General features: G+C 54.4%; 1 protein-coding gene and 1 long non-coding RNA gene across 3 annotated transcripts in view; one reads left to right on the plus strand and one right to left on the minus strand.

Moving 5' to 3' along the window:
* Positions 1-16,408, plus strand: part of RIN3 (Ras and Rab interactor 3) — a 116,013-nt gene that overhangs the window by 85,741 nt on the left and 13,864 nt on the right. For both annotated transcript variants that reach the window (XM_082733952.1, XM_082733951.1), the window contains exons 6-7: positions 361-1,920; positions 3,894-4,202. In XM_082733952.1, coding sequence (XP_082590078.1) covers positions 361-1,920; positions 3,894-4,202 — 1,869 coding nt within the window. The remainder of the gene's footprint in view (positions 1-360; positions 1,921-3,893; positions 4,203-16,408) is intronic.
* On the minus strand, positions 5,400-8,646 carry LOC309866323. The gene is made up of 2 exons (XR_014312578.1): positions 5,857-8,646; positions 5,400-5,822 (listed from the first exon to the last, which is right to left on the minus strand). It is a non-coding gene; the product is annotated as an uncharacterized lncRNA (long non-coding RNA).

Below are 16,408 nucleotides of genomic sequence, written 5' to 3' on the forward strand. Positions count from 1 at the left end.
CCTTGCCTTCTGTTCCCACAACCCGTGCCTGCACCCCAAGCCATTGGTGCCCTCCTGGTGGGCTGGGCAGAGCTGGAGCTCTGCCTGTCACCACCAGGTCCCAGCCCCACCTCCACAGAGCCCCACCTCTGCAGAGCCCGGGGACAATCAAACGGGGCTTCCCCTCTCAAGGCAGGAAGTGGTGGGAGAGGTTTAAAGCAGCTCAGGAGGGGAAACAGCCCTCAGAGCAGTGAAGCAAACACTAGGACCAGCCCTGCCCCCAGCCCGCCCACAAACGCCACCCTCCACCCCGCCCCAGCAGGCAGCATGGGGGGGCCTGGCTTTGGGACTGATCGGCCTCTTCTTCTCTTGTCTCTACAGGCTTCTGGGACTCCTCGCTAAACCCCCGGCGAGGCGGTGGGAGCCTCGCGGAGCCCTCAAGAGACCCAGTCCCCGGAGCACCCTCAGCCTCCAGCCTCAGGTCCACGGCCCATTACGAGAACTGCTCGTGTGAAATTGAGCTGTCCATAGGAAATGACCGCCTGTGGTTTGTGAATCCGATTTTCATCGAGGACTGTGGGGGCAGTGCCCTGCCTGCCGACCAGCCACCCCCTGGAAGCTGCCCCCTGCGCCCGGTGCCTCCCACCTCCTTTGCTACCTCACCCACCTCCAAGTGGGCCCCTCGCCGCCCAGCACCCCCTCCCCCAGCACCCCCGCTCCAACCCTCCAGCCCCCTCCGGCCTCCTCCACCTCCCACTCCTGTTCTGACCTGTCCTTTGCCCAGTCCCCCCCCAGTGACTGCTCCCCCACCTCCAGAGGCCTTTCCTCCTGCACCCCCGGCATCCGCCCCCCACCTGGCACCCCATGCCCCAGGCCCCCCCAACCACCCAAGCCAGCCACCCATGGCAGCCTGTGAGAGGCTTTCACGCCCCCCTACAGGCTTGGGCCCCCTCAGGGAGGAAGAGATGAAGCCAGGGGCAGGCCCCGGCCCCTCGAAGCAGACCCCTGCCCCTCCAGCACCCGTGAAGAAGACCCTTCCTGCCGCTCCTCCCAGACGCCGCATCTCTGAGAAGGTCTCCCTGGAGGACCAGAGCGTGGGGAAGGTGGACAGGGGGATGCCTGCAGAGGGGGACCAGCTGGGTCTTCCCAGGTCATCCCCACTCGGCCCGCCTCCCCGGGGGACCTCGGACAGTCCTGGGGACAGGCCTCAGGGGACCACAGAGCAAGGTCAGGAAGCAGCGGCCAAAACCAGTGATCCGGGCAGCATGCCAGAGCCGCCGAGAAAGATCCGACAACCCCCAATCCCGCCCCCCAGGAGGAAACGGATCTCCCGGCAGCTGGCCTCAGGCCTTCCCAGCCCCTTGGAGAGCACTGAGTCCTCCGAGAAGGAGGAAGCCCCCGAGAAGCCTGCACCGGGTCCCCCCAGAGAAGGCCAGAGCCCTGCCTCCCAAGCCAGGACTCCCGGCACCCGGCCCCAGAGCGCGGCCGAGTTCAAGGGCTCTCTGGCCTCCCTGTCAGACAGCTTGGGAGTGCCCGCCTCAGCCACAGACCAGGACTCCTACTCAACCAGCAGCACGGAGGAGGAGCTGGAGCCGTTTGGTGGCGGCTCTGGGGGGAAGAAGAAGCCGTCGGTGATCCTGGGCAAGGCACGCCACCGCCTGAGCCTGGTGAGCTTCACCAATGTCTTCCACGCGTTCCTGTCCAACAACCGCAAGCTCTACAAGAAGGTGGTGGAGCTGGCGCAGGACAAGACCTCGTACTTCGGCAGCCTGGTCCAGGACTACAAGGTGTACAGCCTGGAAATGATGGCGCGCCAGACCTCCAGCACCGAGATGCTGCAGGAGATCCGCACCATGATGACCCAGCTCAAGAGTTACCTGCTGCAGAGCACTGAGCTCAGGGCCCTAGTGGACCCCGCCCTGCACCCCGAGGAGGAGATAGGTCAGTCCTGGGCCGGGGGGAGGGATGATTCCGGATGGTCCCCCCACCCCCCACCTTCTACAAACTGACCCCTCTGCTGATCGGCTTCTTACCGACGAGTTCTGCTCCTGGGCCCATGAGCCCGTGGAAGAAACTCAAGTACAGGTGCAGCCTCCCCCCCCACCGCCCCCCTCCTGCCCAGGATGCTACTGATTTCCTTAGGGAGACAAGCACAAGGAACAAGTCAAGGCAGAAGAAGTATTACTGTGTGTAGCTGCAGAGGGCCCGAGCCATCCCTGCAGCTCCTGGGGTTCTCAGAGATGCAGACCACCACCCCCCTCATCCAGAGGGCACGGGCCACAGCCACCCCCTCCTCCTGCACTTTAGAGATGAGAAAAATGGGCTCTGCCACGGGAAAGGACTTGGTCAAGGTCACGCAGGAGTCAGAGGCATGGGAGATGCTCACCGTGAGTCCCTGCCTTCGGGTCACCACACCTCTAGCTTCCAAGGCTCCAAGGGCCAGTGGGGTCACGCTGTGGGTCAGGGAGGATGGGCAGGAGTGGGCTGAAGCACACAAGGGCAGCTGCATGTCCTCTGTTGCAGAGGCTGGAGAAGCCAAGGGGAAGAAGGAGGGGGTAGAATGAGGACCTGGGACGGGGGGGCCGGCACCAAATGCGGACATGGGTCAAGCCTAACCCTGTATGGCAAGGGAGCGTTATCTGGATCTCTACTGAGACTCAATCATGGGAGCATGGGCCCCTCCCTTACCCCCCAGGAGTAGGGCAGCTCAGGTGTCTCCCTATATAGACAAGACATGTGTCCTCTGGGGTTGGGATAGAGCCAAAAAGACTTCCCGAGAACACTTCCCTACTGTCAACCCAAGGGTACAAGTATCGCCATGGTGTCAGGCAGGCGGGGTTCAAATTCTTGTTCAGCCCCCACCTAGCTGGAACCCACACCATCAGAGCCTGAGTTGGGATGTCCGTAGCGTGGGGATAATGGCGTGTATTTTGCAGACTTGCCATGAGATCAAAACCAACTAAATCCCGTTCCACTAGTGGATCAGGATGCCTCTTGGATTAGATGGCATTCAAACAGCGAAGGAAGAGATCATGTATGTAAATGTAGCTGTGGAGTGACTTCTCCAGGCAAAGGGCATAGCAAGCTCAAAGGCCCTGAGGCAGGAGCAGAGCAGCAGGGAGGCCAGGATGGCTGGAACAGCATGAATACAGGGGCACAGGCAAGGCGATAAGTGAGAACAGACTATAAGGCCCCGGGTGGGAGGAGGGAGGGCGGGGGGCCAGTGTTCTTTATAAGCCACGGGGAACACTCTGGCTTCTACTGTGCATGAGGTGAGAGCCATTGGAGAGTTCTGAGCACAGGAATGTCAGAATCAAACATGCCATAACAGGCTTATGCTGGTTGCTGTTTTGAGAATAAATGAAAAAGGGCCAGGGCAAGAGATGACTCACATAATTCAGGGAAAAGATGATGGCAGCTCAGGTTAAGGTGGTGGCCATGGAAATGGTAAGAAGTCAGATTCTGGTTATACTGTATTCTTGAGCCTCGAGGCACGTGGATTTGAGAATTCAGAGACACATTAAGAATAATTCTACAAAACATTTCCTAGCCCCCCCCCCCGAGCCCTCCATATACAACTGCACAGGTTGTGTACTGCACAACTCCCATGTAAATAGCACCCTTTGAAGTTATGCATTGGTAGGCAGCCCTGTGAGAGTTTTATCAGTTCCAGGCCCTGTGAAAAGCATGAGGATACAATGTTTCAGTCCCAGAGGGCTCCTGTACCCTTATCTTTGCAGTGTGGCTTTCTGCTGAATGTACTACAAGGGTCTCCTGTGTCAGAACTTCAAGGGGTAGCTGCTAGGGTACTGAGTTTGTCCTACCAGGGACCAGGAGATGAGGACAGCCACACTGTTGGGCACCCAAGCCAGGGCCTGGGTTCCTCACCCTCCCACTCTTGCGCCCCCCTACAGAAGCTATTGTGGAATCGGCCTTGTACAAGTGTGTGTTAAAGCCCTTGAAAGAAGCCATCAACTCATGCCTGCGTGAGATCCACAGCAAGGATGGCTCGCTGCAGCAGCTCAAGGAGAACCAGCTGGTGATCCTGGCCACCACCACCACTGACCTGGGTGTGACAACCAGCGTGCCGGAGGTGCCTGTCATGGAGAAGATCCTACAGAAGTTCACCAGCTTGCACAAGGCCTACTCGCCCGAGAAGAAGATCTCCATCCTACTTAAGACCTGTAAGCTCATCTACGACTCCATGGCCCTCGGCAATCCAGGTAGGTAGGCAGCCAGAGGAGCCTGGGCTGGGGGCTCTCTCTAGGAACAGCAATACTGTATGGGCTTGGGGCCCCTCCCCGGCAAGGATTCCGGAGCCTTTGGAAGGCACGAGAGAACGCTTTCCAGGTTCCAAGTCCTGTTGGGTCAGGACGGGGCATGGTGGGGCAGAATCCCTGGGCACCTCTTAGGGGTTACCTGGGGATCAGGTGGAGAGCCATGAGTAGCTTCCACATGGGAGGAGAGCAAGGAAGCCAAGCACACTGCATTCGTTTGTGTTGATTAGGAGAAAGTTCTCTCTGAGTATATTTGGGCCACTATAACAAGTGTCACAAAGCAGGTGGCTGAAACAACATCGTCTCACACTTCTGGAGGCTGGGGGTGGGAAAGCAAGGTGTCACAGGGTCGTGCTCCCTTTGAATTTTCGAAGGGAGGCTGTGTTCTAGGCCTCTCTCCCAGATTCTGGTAGTTTCTTGGCTTGTGGCAACACTGTGGCGTTCTGTGTGTGTGTGTGTGTGTGTCCAAACTTCCCATTTTTTGAGGCCGTCAGGCATATTGGATGAGGGCCCCCCCTCCCTGCTCCAGTATGACCTCATCCTAACTGATGACATCCACAGTGACCCTATTTCCAAATAAGGTCACATTCCCAGGAACCAAGAGTTCAGACTTCAACTTAAGAATTTCAGAGGGACCGGGACACGTGGGTGGCTCAGTTGGTTGGACGACTGCCTTCGGCTCAGGTCATGATCCCGGAGTCCTGGGATCGAGTCCCGCATCGATCCGGCTCCCAGCTCCATGGGGAGTCTGCTTCTCCCTCTGACCTTCTCCTCACTCATGCTCTCTCTCTCTGTCTCTCTCTCAAATAAATAAATAAAATCTTAAAAAAAAAAAAAAAAAAGAATTTCAGAGAGACAGAAATCAATGTATGATGGCCACTCCAATCAGTTTACATTTTTTTGCTCAGCAGGAAGTGTGGCAGTGATGCTGATGGGGGGTGGGGAGCATACCTGACCTTGTCTGCACCTGAACTTGCCTGGGCCTGACCTTGTCTGAGCTGTCTCGTGGGGCTGTGGCCAAAGGGGCTTGTTTGGAGGCTGGCTGGGCTAGGAGGGCCTTGCTCGAATGTTGGGTGGTTACTTGGCTCTTGATGGGCCAGGAATGTGGGTTAAAGGGCCACACATTTCTTTTTCTCCAGCAGGTTAGCCTAGACCTGAACCCATGCCTATTGTTGGGGTTCAAGGCCTCCCTGGCACAATGCCACTCAGATGTATTTCACTGGTGTGTTTACTCACAAGACCAGCCCAGATTCGAGGGACAAGGAGCTAACCTTGCTTGATGGGAAGAGCTGCGAATTAACAGCAAGGGGCACAGATGCAGGGAAGGGAGTTGTTGGGACCATTCATAATCAGTTTACCACAGCACTCCTGTAGGCAGACAAGAATGAGCATGACAGCACCATGGGGCACATCTTAGTGCACAACTTAGTGAACAGAATGGTGGCTGGATTTTATGCCCTGATCACCTCTTCACCTGGATGCCCTTGTTTAATGAGCAACCTATGTGACTGTACATGACAGCCGTGGTAATGGAGAGTGGAAAGATTGTGACGTCTGTTGCCACACCTTAAATGGCCCCTTTCCCCTCTTAAATGGCCACAGACTTGGGTTTCAATTCCTGATCTGTAGCTTACTATCTGTGTGACTTCAAATGATCTACTTAACCCCCTAAAGCCCAGTTTCCTCACCCAAAGAAGCTGTTTTACAAAGGGAACACTCAGACCCCTAATGGTTCATACTCAGTCACTTCTGAATTTTAGAAGCAACGTATGTTCACCTCATTGCATAGTACATGGTAGGCCCAGCCAATGCTGGCTGTTTTAGGTTAAGGATTCTATCTGCCTTGAAGGAGAGCTGGCCCGTTTGGCCATAGGCCAGCAAAAAGCAATTGAGGGATGGTGCAAGGCCCCCTCCCCACGGAAAGCTCCGTCCCAGACCTGGTACAGTCCACAATTCCAAGTGGGAGTCACCCTTCTGGGTTACACGGACCTGCATCCGGTTGCAATCTTAGAAGGAGAATTGTTCCCTGAAAGCAGATCCCATGTCAAGTTAGAACTTCTTATTCACCATTTAGCAGAATGTTGGAAATGGATTGGGAGAGAGAGCCTTGTAGTGGAGACGGGATGGGGAAGTGGAGATTTTATTATCCTGGGGCGGGTGTCAGGCTTTGAGACGCTGGGTCTTACGCAGTCTGGAGCCCAGAGAGCCGTCTAGCATGTGAACTCCACCGCCAAGTATATTCCTTTAAAACCGCCAAAGAAGTAAGATGAGGGGCAGCAAGAGCCTGCAGAACCCTAGGCCCTTACAACACTCTCCTCCCCGGGGTGTGGAGACCTGGGGTGGCGCCCGGAGGGCCTCCCAGCAGCAGCAGGAAGCTCAAAGTTAAGACCGGGTCGTGGCATGGCAGAGGGCTGGCCAGGACCTTCCCAGAACTCCTCATAGTGAGAAGCAGGCCAGATCTGCAGCAGCTGGGTGGGGGGAGCTCAGGGTGCCCTGCACGGTGTAGGGAGGGGGCAGCAGTAGAGCTGGACTGAGCCGGACAGGAGACAGAGCCTCAAAGGCTGCAAGCAGCCTCAAAGAGACACCAAGCAGGCTGGCCTGGGACCTCGGAGGAACGTGCAGGAAAAGATCCAGGCTTTCTTTCCAGCTCTGTGACTGTATTCTGGTTACTTAGGTGCATGGAGCCTCAATTTCCCCCCTTAAATGGCCACAGCAATACCCACCTTATTGGTGAGGGGGGGGTACTGTTGTGAGATTTAATTGCAAATTTGCACCTAATGCAGCAGCTGGTACTAAATCAAGACAGTTACCTTCCCTGTCTGAACTTCTAATCGGGGGACTCTTTTTCCTCTGGGGCTCAAGGTAAAATCAGGGCGAAGGGCTCTACCGACCCTGAGGCATCATCAGGGAGACAATTTGGGGCCTAAAAGAAAAATTCCATTCTCATTGAGTCCTAGTTTACTCAGAAGCATTGAGCTTCCTGCAATTCTTTTGTTCTTTTATTGTTTTAAAGATTTATTTATTTATCTGAGAGATTGAGAGAGAATGTGTGTGTGAGTGGCGGCATGGCAAAGGGAGAGGGAGAGAGAATCTCAAGCAGATTCCACCCTGAGTGCATGAGTCTGACACGGCGTTTGATCCCAGGACCCTGAACCAAAGCCAGGAGTCAGATGCTTAACCCACTGAGCCACTCAGGGGCTCCTGCAGGGCTTTTAAACACCCAGGCCCTTTGCCGTGACTTCAAACGCCATCATTCTTGCTGATGGTGAATTGATTTACTGAAAACTTAGCAGAGAGCAGGGAATGGTGGTGGGAATGGCTAATTTGGAGGGAAAAGGAAAGGAAAGCAAGGCCTTGGCTAGAGCAGACTGCGCAAGCGAAGCCCAGGGAAGAACAGAGATGAACAAGGGGCCTCAAGGTTTCCCTGTGCTCGTGGGAGGGAGGGAGGCTGGATTCTCTCAGCCCAGAAATTCAGGCCGGGGCTGGGGCTCAGTGGGAAGATTTCCCACGGGGAACAGATGGGTTTCTCATCAAGGAACAGTGTGTTCCCCTCCCACTGCTGGGGGAGCACTGGACTGTGAGTCCAAGGGCTTCCCATCTCACCGCTGCCATAAGCAGCAGCCGGGGGCTGCCCCCACTCAAGCCTCTGCTTCTTCATCTGAGAGGGAGCAGCTTCTGCCAAGGAGAGCAGGGGTCTTGGGGTTCCATCACATGACCTGGGCTTGAAGCTCAGCTTCAGTGCTGTAGCCTTGGACGTGAATCTCATGGGGCCTCCATGTGTGTGTCAAATGGGGATGAGAAGACGGGCTCGTGGGGAGGGTGTGGAAAACATCAGGATGGCATAGGCCTCAGGAGGTACTGATCTTCTCAACCTTGGTTCTCTCAAAATGAGCCTGGGCACGCCTCTCAGGGCTGTTTTGAGGATCAGATGCAATCAGAAAAGTGTGTGAGTGTCTAACATGTGAGGATCCAGGAACAGCTGCCTCCCCACCGCAGCGGTTTCCATGCTAGGATCCCCGGGTACCCCTCGGGCTACTAAAGGGACACAGCACAGGTAGGGCCATACCCCTGCCTGTCCCTTTTTACACATGGGGTTCAGTGTGGGATTTTGTTTGAAGTAACCAGTTCTGCCACTTTTAATTAATTAATTAATTGAGCTAGAGGGGATGGGGAGGGGTCAGAGGGGGAGAGAGAATCTGAAGCAGGCTCCATGCCCAGCGCGAATCTCAGGACGCTGAGCTCAAGACCTGTGCGGGGACCGAGAGTCAGACATTTAACTGGCTGAGCCACCCGATGCCCCCATAAATATTTTAGCTTTTAAGCCTTCCATTTGGAAACAACTTCAGACTTCACAAACTTTAGGAATAGAAATGCTGCATTAAAATAGGAATCGCCACATACCATTTGTGGATTGTTAATATCTTGTTTCATTCGCTTTATCGTTTATACTCTCTCTGCATACGTAATGCCTCTCCTGAATCGTCTGAGAGTGAGGGGTGTATATCTTGGCCCTTAACCCCCTAAACACTTTTTTAAGAATGGGGATATCCTCTTGCATAGCCACAGGAACGCTGTCCACTTGGTAAATTGACAGGATTTTTTCTTTAAAGATTTTATTTATTCATTTGACTGAGACACCGCGAGAGAGGGAACACAAGCAGAGGGAGTGGGAGAGGGAGAAGCAGGCCTCCTGCCGAGCAGGGAGCCTGATGCAGGGCTCGATCCCAGGACTCTGGGTTCATGATCTCAGCCAAAAGCAGAGGCTTAACAAGACTGAGTCACCCAGGCGTCCCATAGGAGAGTTTTACCCAAGGCGTCATCTGTATTCCAGGCTGTCCCTGGAGCTAATACAGTCGTTGCTGGCGTTTTCTCCTCCTGTTCGGGAAACAGCCCAGGGTCAGGTGTGCAATTAGTTGTTAGGTGTCTTTTACCTCCTTTAACCCGGAACATTTCCACGGCTTTTTTTTTTTTTTTTTTAATGACATTGATCTCTTAAAGGAATACAGGTTTCCCTCCCCACCCGCCTCCTTTGGTTCTTTTTTAATGAGAGTTCCTCATTTTGTGTTTGTCAGATGTTTCCTCGTGATTAGATTGAGGTTATGCATTTTCTGCCGGATCCCGACTGACTCTTGTTTTTTCCTTTTTAAAGATTTTATTTTGTTTATTTGGCACAGAGAGATCACAAGTAGGCAGACAGGCAAGCAGAAAGGAGCGGGAGAAAGGGAAGCAGGCTCCCTGCTGAGCAGAGAGCTCTATGCGGGGCTCGATCTCAGGACCCTGAGGTCATGACCTGAGCCCAGATAGCGGCTTAACCCACTGAGCCACCCAGGAGCCCCTCCCTACTGGCTCTTCAGGTCTCTTCTGACTTTGACGTTGCGTGATCCTAGGACCAGGCCCTCTTCCCGAGGCCTTCACCTCCCACCTCCCTTCTGCCGGAAGCTTCCAGTGACTTGCTGCTCAAAGTGTGGACTGCGGGCCAGCAGCACTGCAAAGAAGCCCTAGGAGCTCTCAGTGCCCCACCCCCACCCCCATGGAGAGGCAGAACTTGGGCTTGGGTCCTCCCTCGCTCCGCCATTGACCCCACTCAAAGCTGAACACAGCCCTTCCCTCCCTCCACCACCCCTACCCCAGCGAGCTCCCTCCTTTCCAGGGCTGAGGCCCCACCGACGTGCCTCTGAGCCATTATGGGGACACTGGCCAAAGCAGCCTGTGGGGTCCCCGTGGCCTGGCTGCTGGCAGGCTCTGCTGGAGCACTAAAACCACTCATCTTGGAGACACAAGCCTGAGTTCCCTGGCCGGGGCGTCTCTACCCAAAGGGCAGCTACTCTCTATGCCTAGGAGACAAAGGATCCAGGATTGGAAGCTAGAATTTCCTCTCTCCAAAGCCTGTGCTTTTATGACTGTACCCAGCAGCTAGCCTGGGGACTAATCTCAAGGTTCCTGAATCCCCATCAGGTGCCTCCCCCATGGCAGCAAGTTTAGGGGCCTGTGTTCAGCAGCGCGAGTGTTCACAGAGACGGGTGGCTTTGGCTAGGCACGACCCTCCCTCCTATAGCAAGGACCAGACTGGGTTGGTTCCCTGTGGACTTCATGAGGCTTGGAGAAAGCAGTCAGAACTTCTAGAATCATTTCTCCTGCTGCTTTCACAAACGAATCATTCCCACTTTCTAGAATGGTGTCTAAGAACAGACATTCAGGGCTAGCCACTTAGGGAGAAATAGACTCAAGTCCCGGAGCCCTGCCCTAAAATGCAAGGAGGAGGAAGAAAGGCAGGAAGGAGGAGTGGGGTGTGTACACATGCGGGGTTCTTTCTAAAAGAACATAAAGAACCGTTTGATAAAGGGCAGGCAGGAGGAGGAGGGCCGTGAGAGCCAACAGGCCGCCCTCTTTCTGTGCCTTCAAAAGTCTGTGAAAACACCGTGATGCTACACTTGACGAGATGGAACCTGGCTCCTGACTCTGGAGAGAGGGAGCCCAGCAGCCAGGTGGTTAGACGAAAGAGCCAAATTGGTGGGCTCAGGGTCCTGGACCCCTGGGGACCCTCGCCATTCACCTCCCTGGCAGACATCACAGAGCCAGCTGGGACTCTACTGCTGATGCCGGTGGGGCGGAGGCTGAAAGTCAAATGGGTGGAGGACGGACCCCCAGGGGCCTGAGACATTGACCAGGGGTCCGGAGGACAGAGAGGGAAGTCAGGCTGTTGGTTTTTTAAAAATCTATGTTAAAAAAGTCTAACCTGATTTCTGATGACACAAGTCACTAATGTTTATTGTTGAAAAAGTTCATATTTTGGTGGATTTCCTTCAGCTCTTTTTGAAATAGCTATAGATAGGTACGTAGATAATTAGTGGAAGAAATTACTTGCCGCTGTAACAGATAAACCCTCTAGTCTCGTCCAGAGAAAGTTCGTTTCTGACTCCTGTGAGTCTAGTCGAATGCAGGAGGGGGTGGGGGTGGGGCTAGGCTCTGCTCCACATTCAGGGACCAGGCTGAGGCAGGCTTGGTATTCAGTCCTCTGGACACTGACTTCCAGGTGACAGAGAGACAGAGAACATGAGGGCCAGGCCTGGAAGCAAAGCATAACCTTACTTTTTAAAAATTTTATTATTTATATTATTATTATTTTATTTATATTATATATTATTTATAATAATTTGTAATTTATTATTTCACTATTTATTTGTATTTATTTATTTGAGAGGGAACATGCACGGAGAGGAGGGAGAGGGAGGGCGACTCTCAGGCAGACTCCCCGCTGAGCTCAGAGCCCAATGTGGGGCCTGATCTCACCACCCTGAGATCATGACCTGAGATCATGAGCCGTAATCAGGTGTCAGACACTTAACTGACTGAGCCACTCAGGTGCCGCCCATAACCTTTTACATTCCACACCTGCCATGGGGTTCGGGCCCTCTGAGATGTCATGCTCTGAGGATGAGGACACCGTCCCCTTCCTGTCTCGCCTCATAGCCGTGTCTGACAGTTCTCACCTGCCAGGAGCCCGCAGGCACCACGTTCATCTCTTTCCAACCGCCTTGCCACTGACTCCTCCCAGGCACTTCGGGAGGTGAGGACACTATGGTTGTCCCCGTGGTACAGTCGAGGAAACTGAGGTTCAGTGAGATTGGCCTGCACACTCAGGGTCATACCCGAGCCGGGGAGTGGTAGAGAGCTGGAACTTGGATCCAGGTCCCGGGCTGAGCCCCTGCGCTGTCCTGCCTCTTCAGGGTGGCCAGGGGCAGGGGACAACCTCAGGGAAGTCAGACCCAAGTCACAGGTGGCCTCACGCCTTTCCCAGCCAGGCTGGGACTTCTGGCTGCCGAGCTCCAAGCCCATGGCCCATGGGGCTGGACTGGCTTGTGGGCTGAGCTGCCCGAAGAGGAACCTGGGGAGCTGGAGTGATCTCCGGGATGCAGTCTTGTTCAAAGCACAACTGGCGCTCAGACGGCATCTGCAGACAGCCCGAGTGACCCAACAGGGTAGATGGCGGGGTGGGGTGGGGGGCTTCTCCGTGGGTGGACGGCTGGCTTCTCACTTCATGTCAACCACACCCTGCAAGGGTGGGGCCTCCACCCAATCGTCCTGCTCCCCGGGCCCCGGCCGGGCCTTTCGACCGCGAAGCCGGGAGCTCAGACCAGACCAGTGGTTCACAGTCTGGTCGCAGAGAGCTTCCTGGAGGCCACAGAACTAGCTGGGGGCCATTTGCAGGCCAACCCCCACTGGGAATCAACCAGAGGAGCCAAGTTCTCTATAAAATAACCCCGCATGGAAGGCTCACCCTGGAAACATACACTGAAAACCTCCCGTTACAAATGGTCTCCACTTCCTCCCAGCCTGTGTTTCTGGCAAATAAATGCATCCAGTCAGCAGTCCCGACTAGCCTTTCGGGATGATATGGGTGTTACCAGGAAAACCCAGTCCTTGTTTTTGTTTTTGTTTGTTTTTTTGTTTTAACTTATTTGTGAGAGAGAGAGAGAGAGAGTGCAAGCAGGGGGAGCAGCAGGCAGAGGGAGGAGTAGGCTCCCCGCTGAGCAAGGAGCTGGACGTAGGACTCCATCCCGGGATCCTGGGATCATGACCTGAGCCGAAGGCAGATGCTTCACCAACCGAGCCACCCAGGTGCACCCCCACCCCAGTCCCTGTTTTTAAGATGATCACGGTTCAGGAGGGAAGATGGAGCACAAGCAAGTGTCTGTCACACAGGGCGGCGGATGACATCCACACATTCATTTAGCAGATAGATTTATTAAACACCAACTGCATGCCAAGCACTGGGGAAGGACTGCATTAGGAGTGGTGCACACAAGGGGCCCCTGCCCTCACATAGCTTTCATTCTGGTGAGGCCATGCAGGTAGTCTATCAGGAGACAGAAGTCTAAACAACGTCATCAGATGCTGAAACCTACTAGCAGGCAGGCTGAAGGGGCCAGGGGTGTCAGAGGAGCTCGCAGTTCTGCGTCGGGAGGTCCGGGGAGGCCTGAGTTAAGGGAAAGTCTCTGTTTTCCCATCCTGCAGTGACAGGCCAGGGGAAACCCATCATGAGGGCACTAACCTGAATGGTGGGAAGTGGGGGGTCTTCAGATAAAACTTCGTAGAGGAAGGAAGTGGCTTTAAGGGAGAATTATGGAGGAGGACAAAAAGCCAAGGCATATCACAGTCATGAGCCTTGTCTGCCCCAGGACTATTGCATCAACCCCTGCTTTCAGTAAGAGCCAGTCAACAGTTTTGGAGGGACAATTACAGTAAGAGGATACACCTTTCATCTCTCTTGATCAGGAGTCTGCAAAACACAACCTGTGGGCCCACTCTGGCCCCCAACTTGATTTTGTAAATAAACTCATTGAAACAGCCACATCTGCTCACTCACGCGGTGTCCGTGGCTGCTTTTGTTACAGCCGCCGAGTTGAGTAGTTGGGACGGAGATGAAGTGGCCCTCTTAAAAAAAGATCATTACTGGGGCGCCTGGGTGGCTCAGTGGGTTAAGCCTCTGCCTTCGGCTCAGGTCATTATCCCAGGGTCCTGGGATCGAGCCCCGCATCGGGCTCTCTGCTCCGCAGGGAGCCTGCTTCCCTTTCTCTCTGCCTGCCTCTCTGCCTATTTGTGATCTCTGTCTGTCAAATAAATAGATAAAATCTTTAAAAAAAAAAAAATCATTACTACCTAGTGCTTTCCAGAAACATACGCCAACTCCTCTTTTTAGGTAATTCCTCCCAGATGACAAAACCTGATTTTTAATCCAGCAACTCACCTGATGCTCCCCACAATCCCGCGTGGTGGTCTGAGTGAATGTTATTATTATTATTATTCCTAGTTTTCAGATGAAAACACTGAGGTGCAGAGTGAGTGGCCCCAGGTCACAGAGCTGGCGGGATTGGGGGTCCCCTAATGCAGTGCTCCCCGCAGTCTGCGTGACCCCGGTGAGCACGTTCAGCTCATTTTTTTTTAAATCAGAACTCTCCTCCAAAACCTGCCCCCCAGTGAAACAGGCATACGGCGCCCAGCCAGTTCTTGAAAGTGTGATCAGCTCCCCGCCGTGCCTCCAGATGGAAAACAGATGCTATTTGGGCAAACAAGAAAGCAGGAAGTGCCGGCCGCAGCCCCTTGGGGTTTTGGAGCACAGCCTGATGGACGTGGTCTCTGATCCATGCAAGCCAGATGTCCAAACCCAGGACAGTCATTTGGAACTATGCCTCTGCATCCCAAGGGCACTGCCTGTCGCCCATTATGCGTGGGCTGAGCTCATGCCTTGGGCTCCTGGCTCTAGGGGAAGGAGAATGAGGCCCTAACTCCCCTGGAATATCAGGGAGGAGCTGGTGCATTTTCGAAGCTTTTGTTTGTTCTCAAGTCGCTAGCAGGTTAGAGAGCCCATGAGCTGTCATAGAGAGACCCAGATTTCCCGTCACAGCTCCACTACTGGGACACCAGCTGCGGGGCTTTGAGGAAACTTCTCTGGACCTCCGTTTGCTCACGGTGAAATGGGGCTTGGTGAATCCAAGCCCTCGGGTATGCTGAGTCAGCTGGTCATGGGACAAAGCTAATCGTGTGCCTCTCTCCCTGCCTCCGTGTTCACACTGGTAGCTTGAAATGGGCCACTGTGGCAATAGTTAAACTGTAGGAATTGGCAAACCCTGCAATCAGAGCTTATTCTCTCCCTTCAGAGAGCCGGTGGTGGGCATTTCCCAGCACCACTGCCTAAGACTCACAGCAGCTCCCTAGTCTCCTTGATCATGGCCCCGACCCGGGGGACAACTGAGTGGATGCCAGCAGGAACACACATGTGGCTCGGTTCAGTCTGCTGTCAGTGTCTAACATCCCAAGCCCTGAGCTGGGGACTGGGAAGGGCAGAGCCTCAGACAGGTTCAGAGGCTCGCACCAGCTTACCCAGCCTCCATCCCTGCCCTCAGGGAGCTCACAGTCCAAGGAAAAGGGCTCTGAACTAGTCAAGGTGTTTGGGAGGTAGAGCAGGAAGTGTCCAGTTGTGCCTGAAGATGTGGAAGAGGGCAAAGAGACGTGTGTAAGGGAGAGCTCGGGAGGGTGTCCCGGGCAGAGGGAACTGGGTGTGCAAAGGCACAAGGATTGAAAATGCCTTTGGAGTTCAGGGAGCCGCCCATGATTCAGCGCAGAGGAATGTGATGTGGGAAGGTGATGAAGGTAGGATGTCATTCTGAGTTGGAAGTTGGAAAGTAGAGCGTAGAATAAGCACCAGTAGCTGGGGTAGCCCAGGAGGGCTCCGTGGAGGAGGTGGAACTTGAAGGAGGAATGCTAAAGTAGCAGGAACATGGGATCCTGTGTAAGAAAAAGTTGCATTCAAGTCCTGGTTCACCGCATCCTAGCCGCGTGACCTCAGGCAAGTAGCTTACCTTCCCCGCAGCTCACTTCCCCTCATCCGTAAAGTGGGCACAATTGAATCTAATCCACCTCACAAAGTTGTTTTAGGAATTCACTGGTGTAATGTTTATAAAATATGCTTGGCATTTTTAGAGTGTCCCGCAAATGTTGGTGCTGGGTGGGAGACAGGAGGTTGAGGCCTGTGGAAGGCAAGGAGAAGCCACGTGACTGTGGCCAGTCCCAAGGGCCTGGAATGCAGGCGACCCATTCTGAAGCCATCGGCTAGATGATGTGGCTAGAAGAGAGTAGAGTCAGTCATGTTGGAAAGGTGTTTATGGGTCTAACTGTGGAAGGCCTTGCACGTCAGGCAAAGGGATCTAGACTTGATTCTCTAAGCAGTGGGGAACCATTGATGGTTCTTGAGAAATACGGAGCGCCCCGGAGTCAGGGGCTACTTCCAGGCCTTGCATCCTGGGATTGGGGGCAGGGGCCTCCTTGACAGAAATGGGAACGTTCCCAGCAAGGGCTGGTTTCTAGGACATGATGAAACACTTGGCTCGGGCCAGGTGTGGGGAGGACTCAAAGGTCTCTGGAGAGGCCCGCCAGAGCCCGGAACCCAGCTTCCCGCTCACCTCTGCTGTGCCCCTCGCTGTGTGCTGCAGGGACAAAGAGGGGATGCTCACGGGTAGTTGGAGGGGCAGTCAGGGGATCAGGGGAACCCAGTAACAGGGTGGCTGAACAGAATGGGCTGTGAACCAAGGATGTGCGCCCCAAAGCCCTTCCTGATCGTTGGCCAGGATTCTCAGGAAGAGCACAGGGAGAAG

This window comes from Mustela nivalis, assembly GCF_964662115.1.
Source record: "Mustela nivalis genome assembly, chromosome: 6".
Lineage (NCBI taxonomy): Eukaryota > Metazoa > Chordata > Mammalia > Carnivora > Mustelidae > Mustela > Mustela nivalis.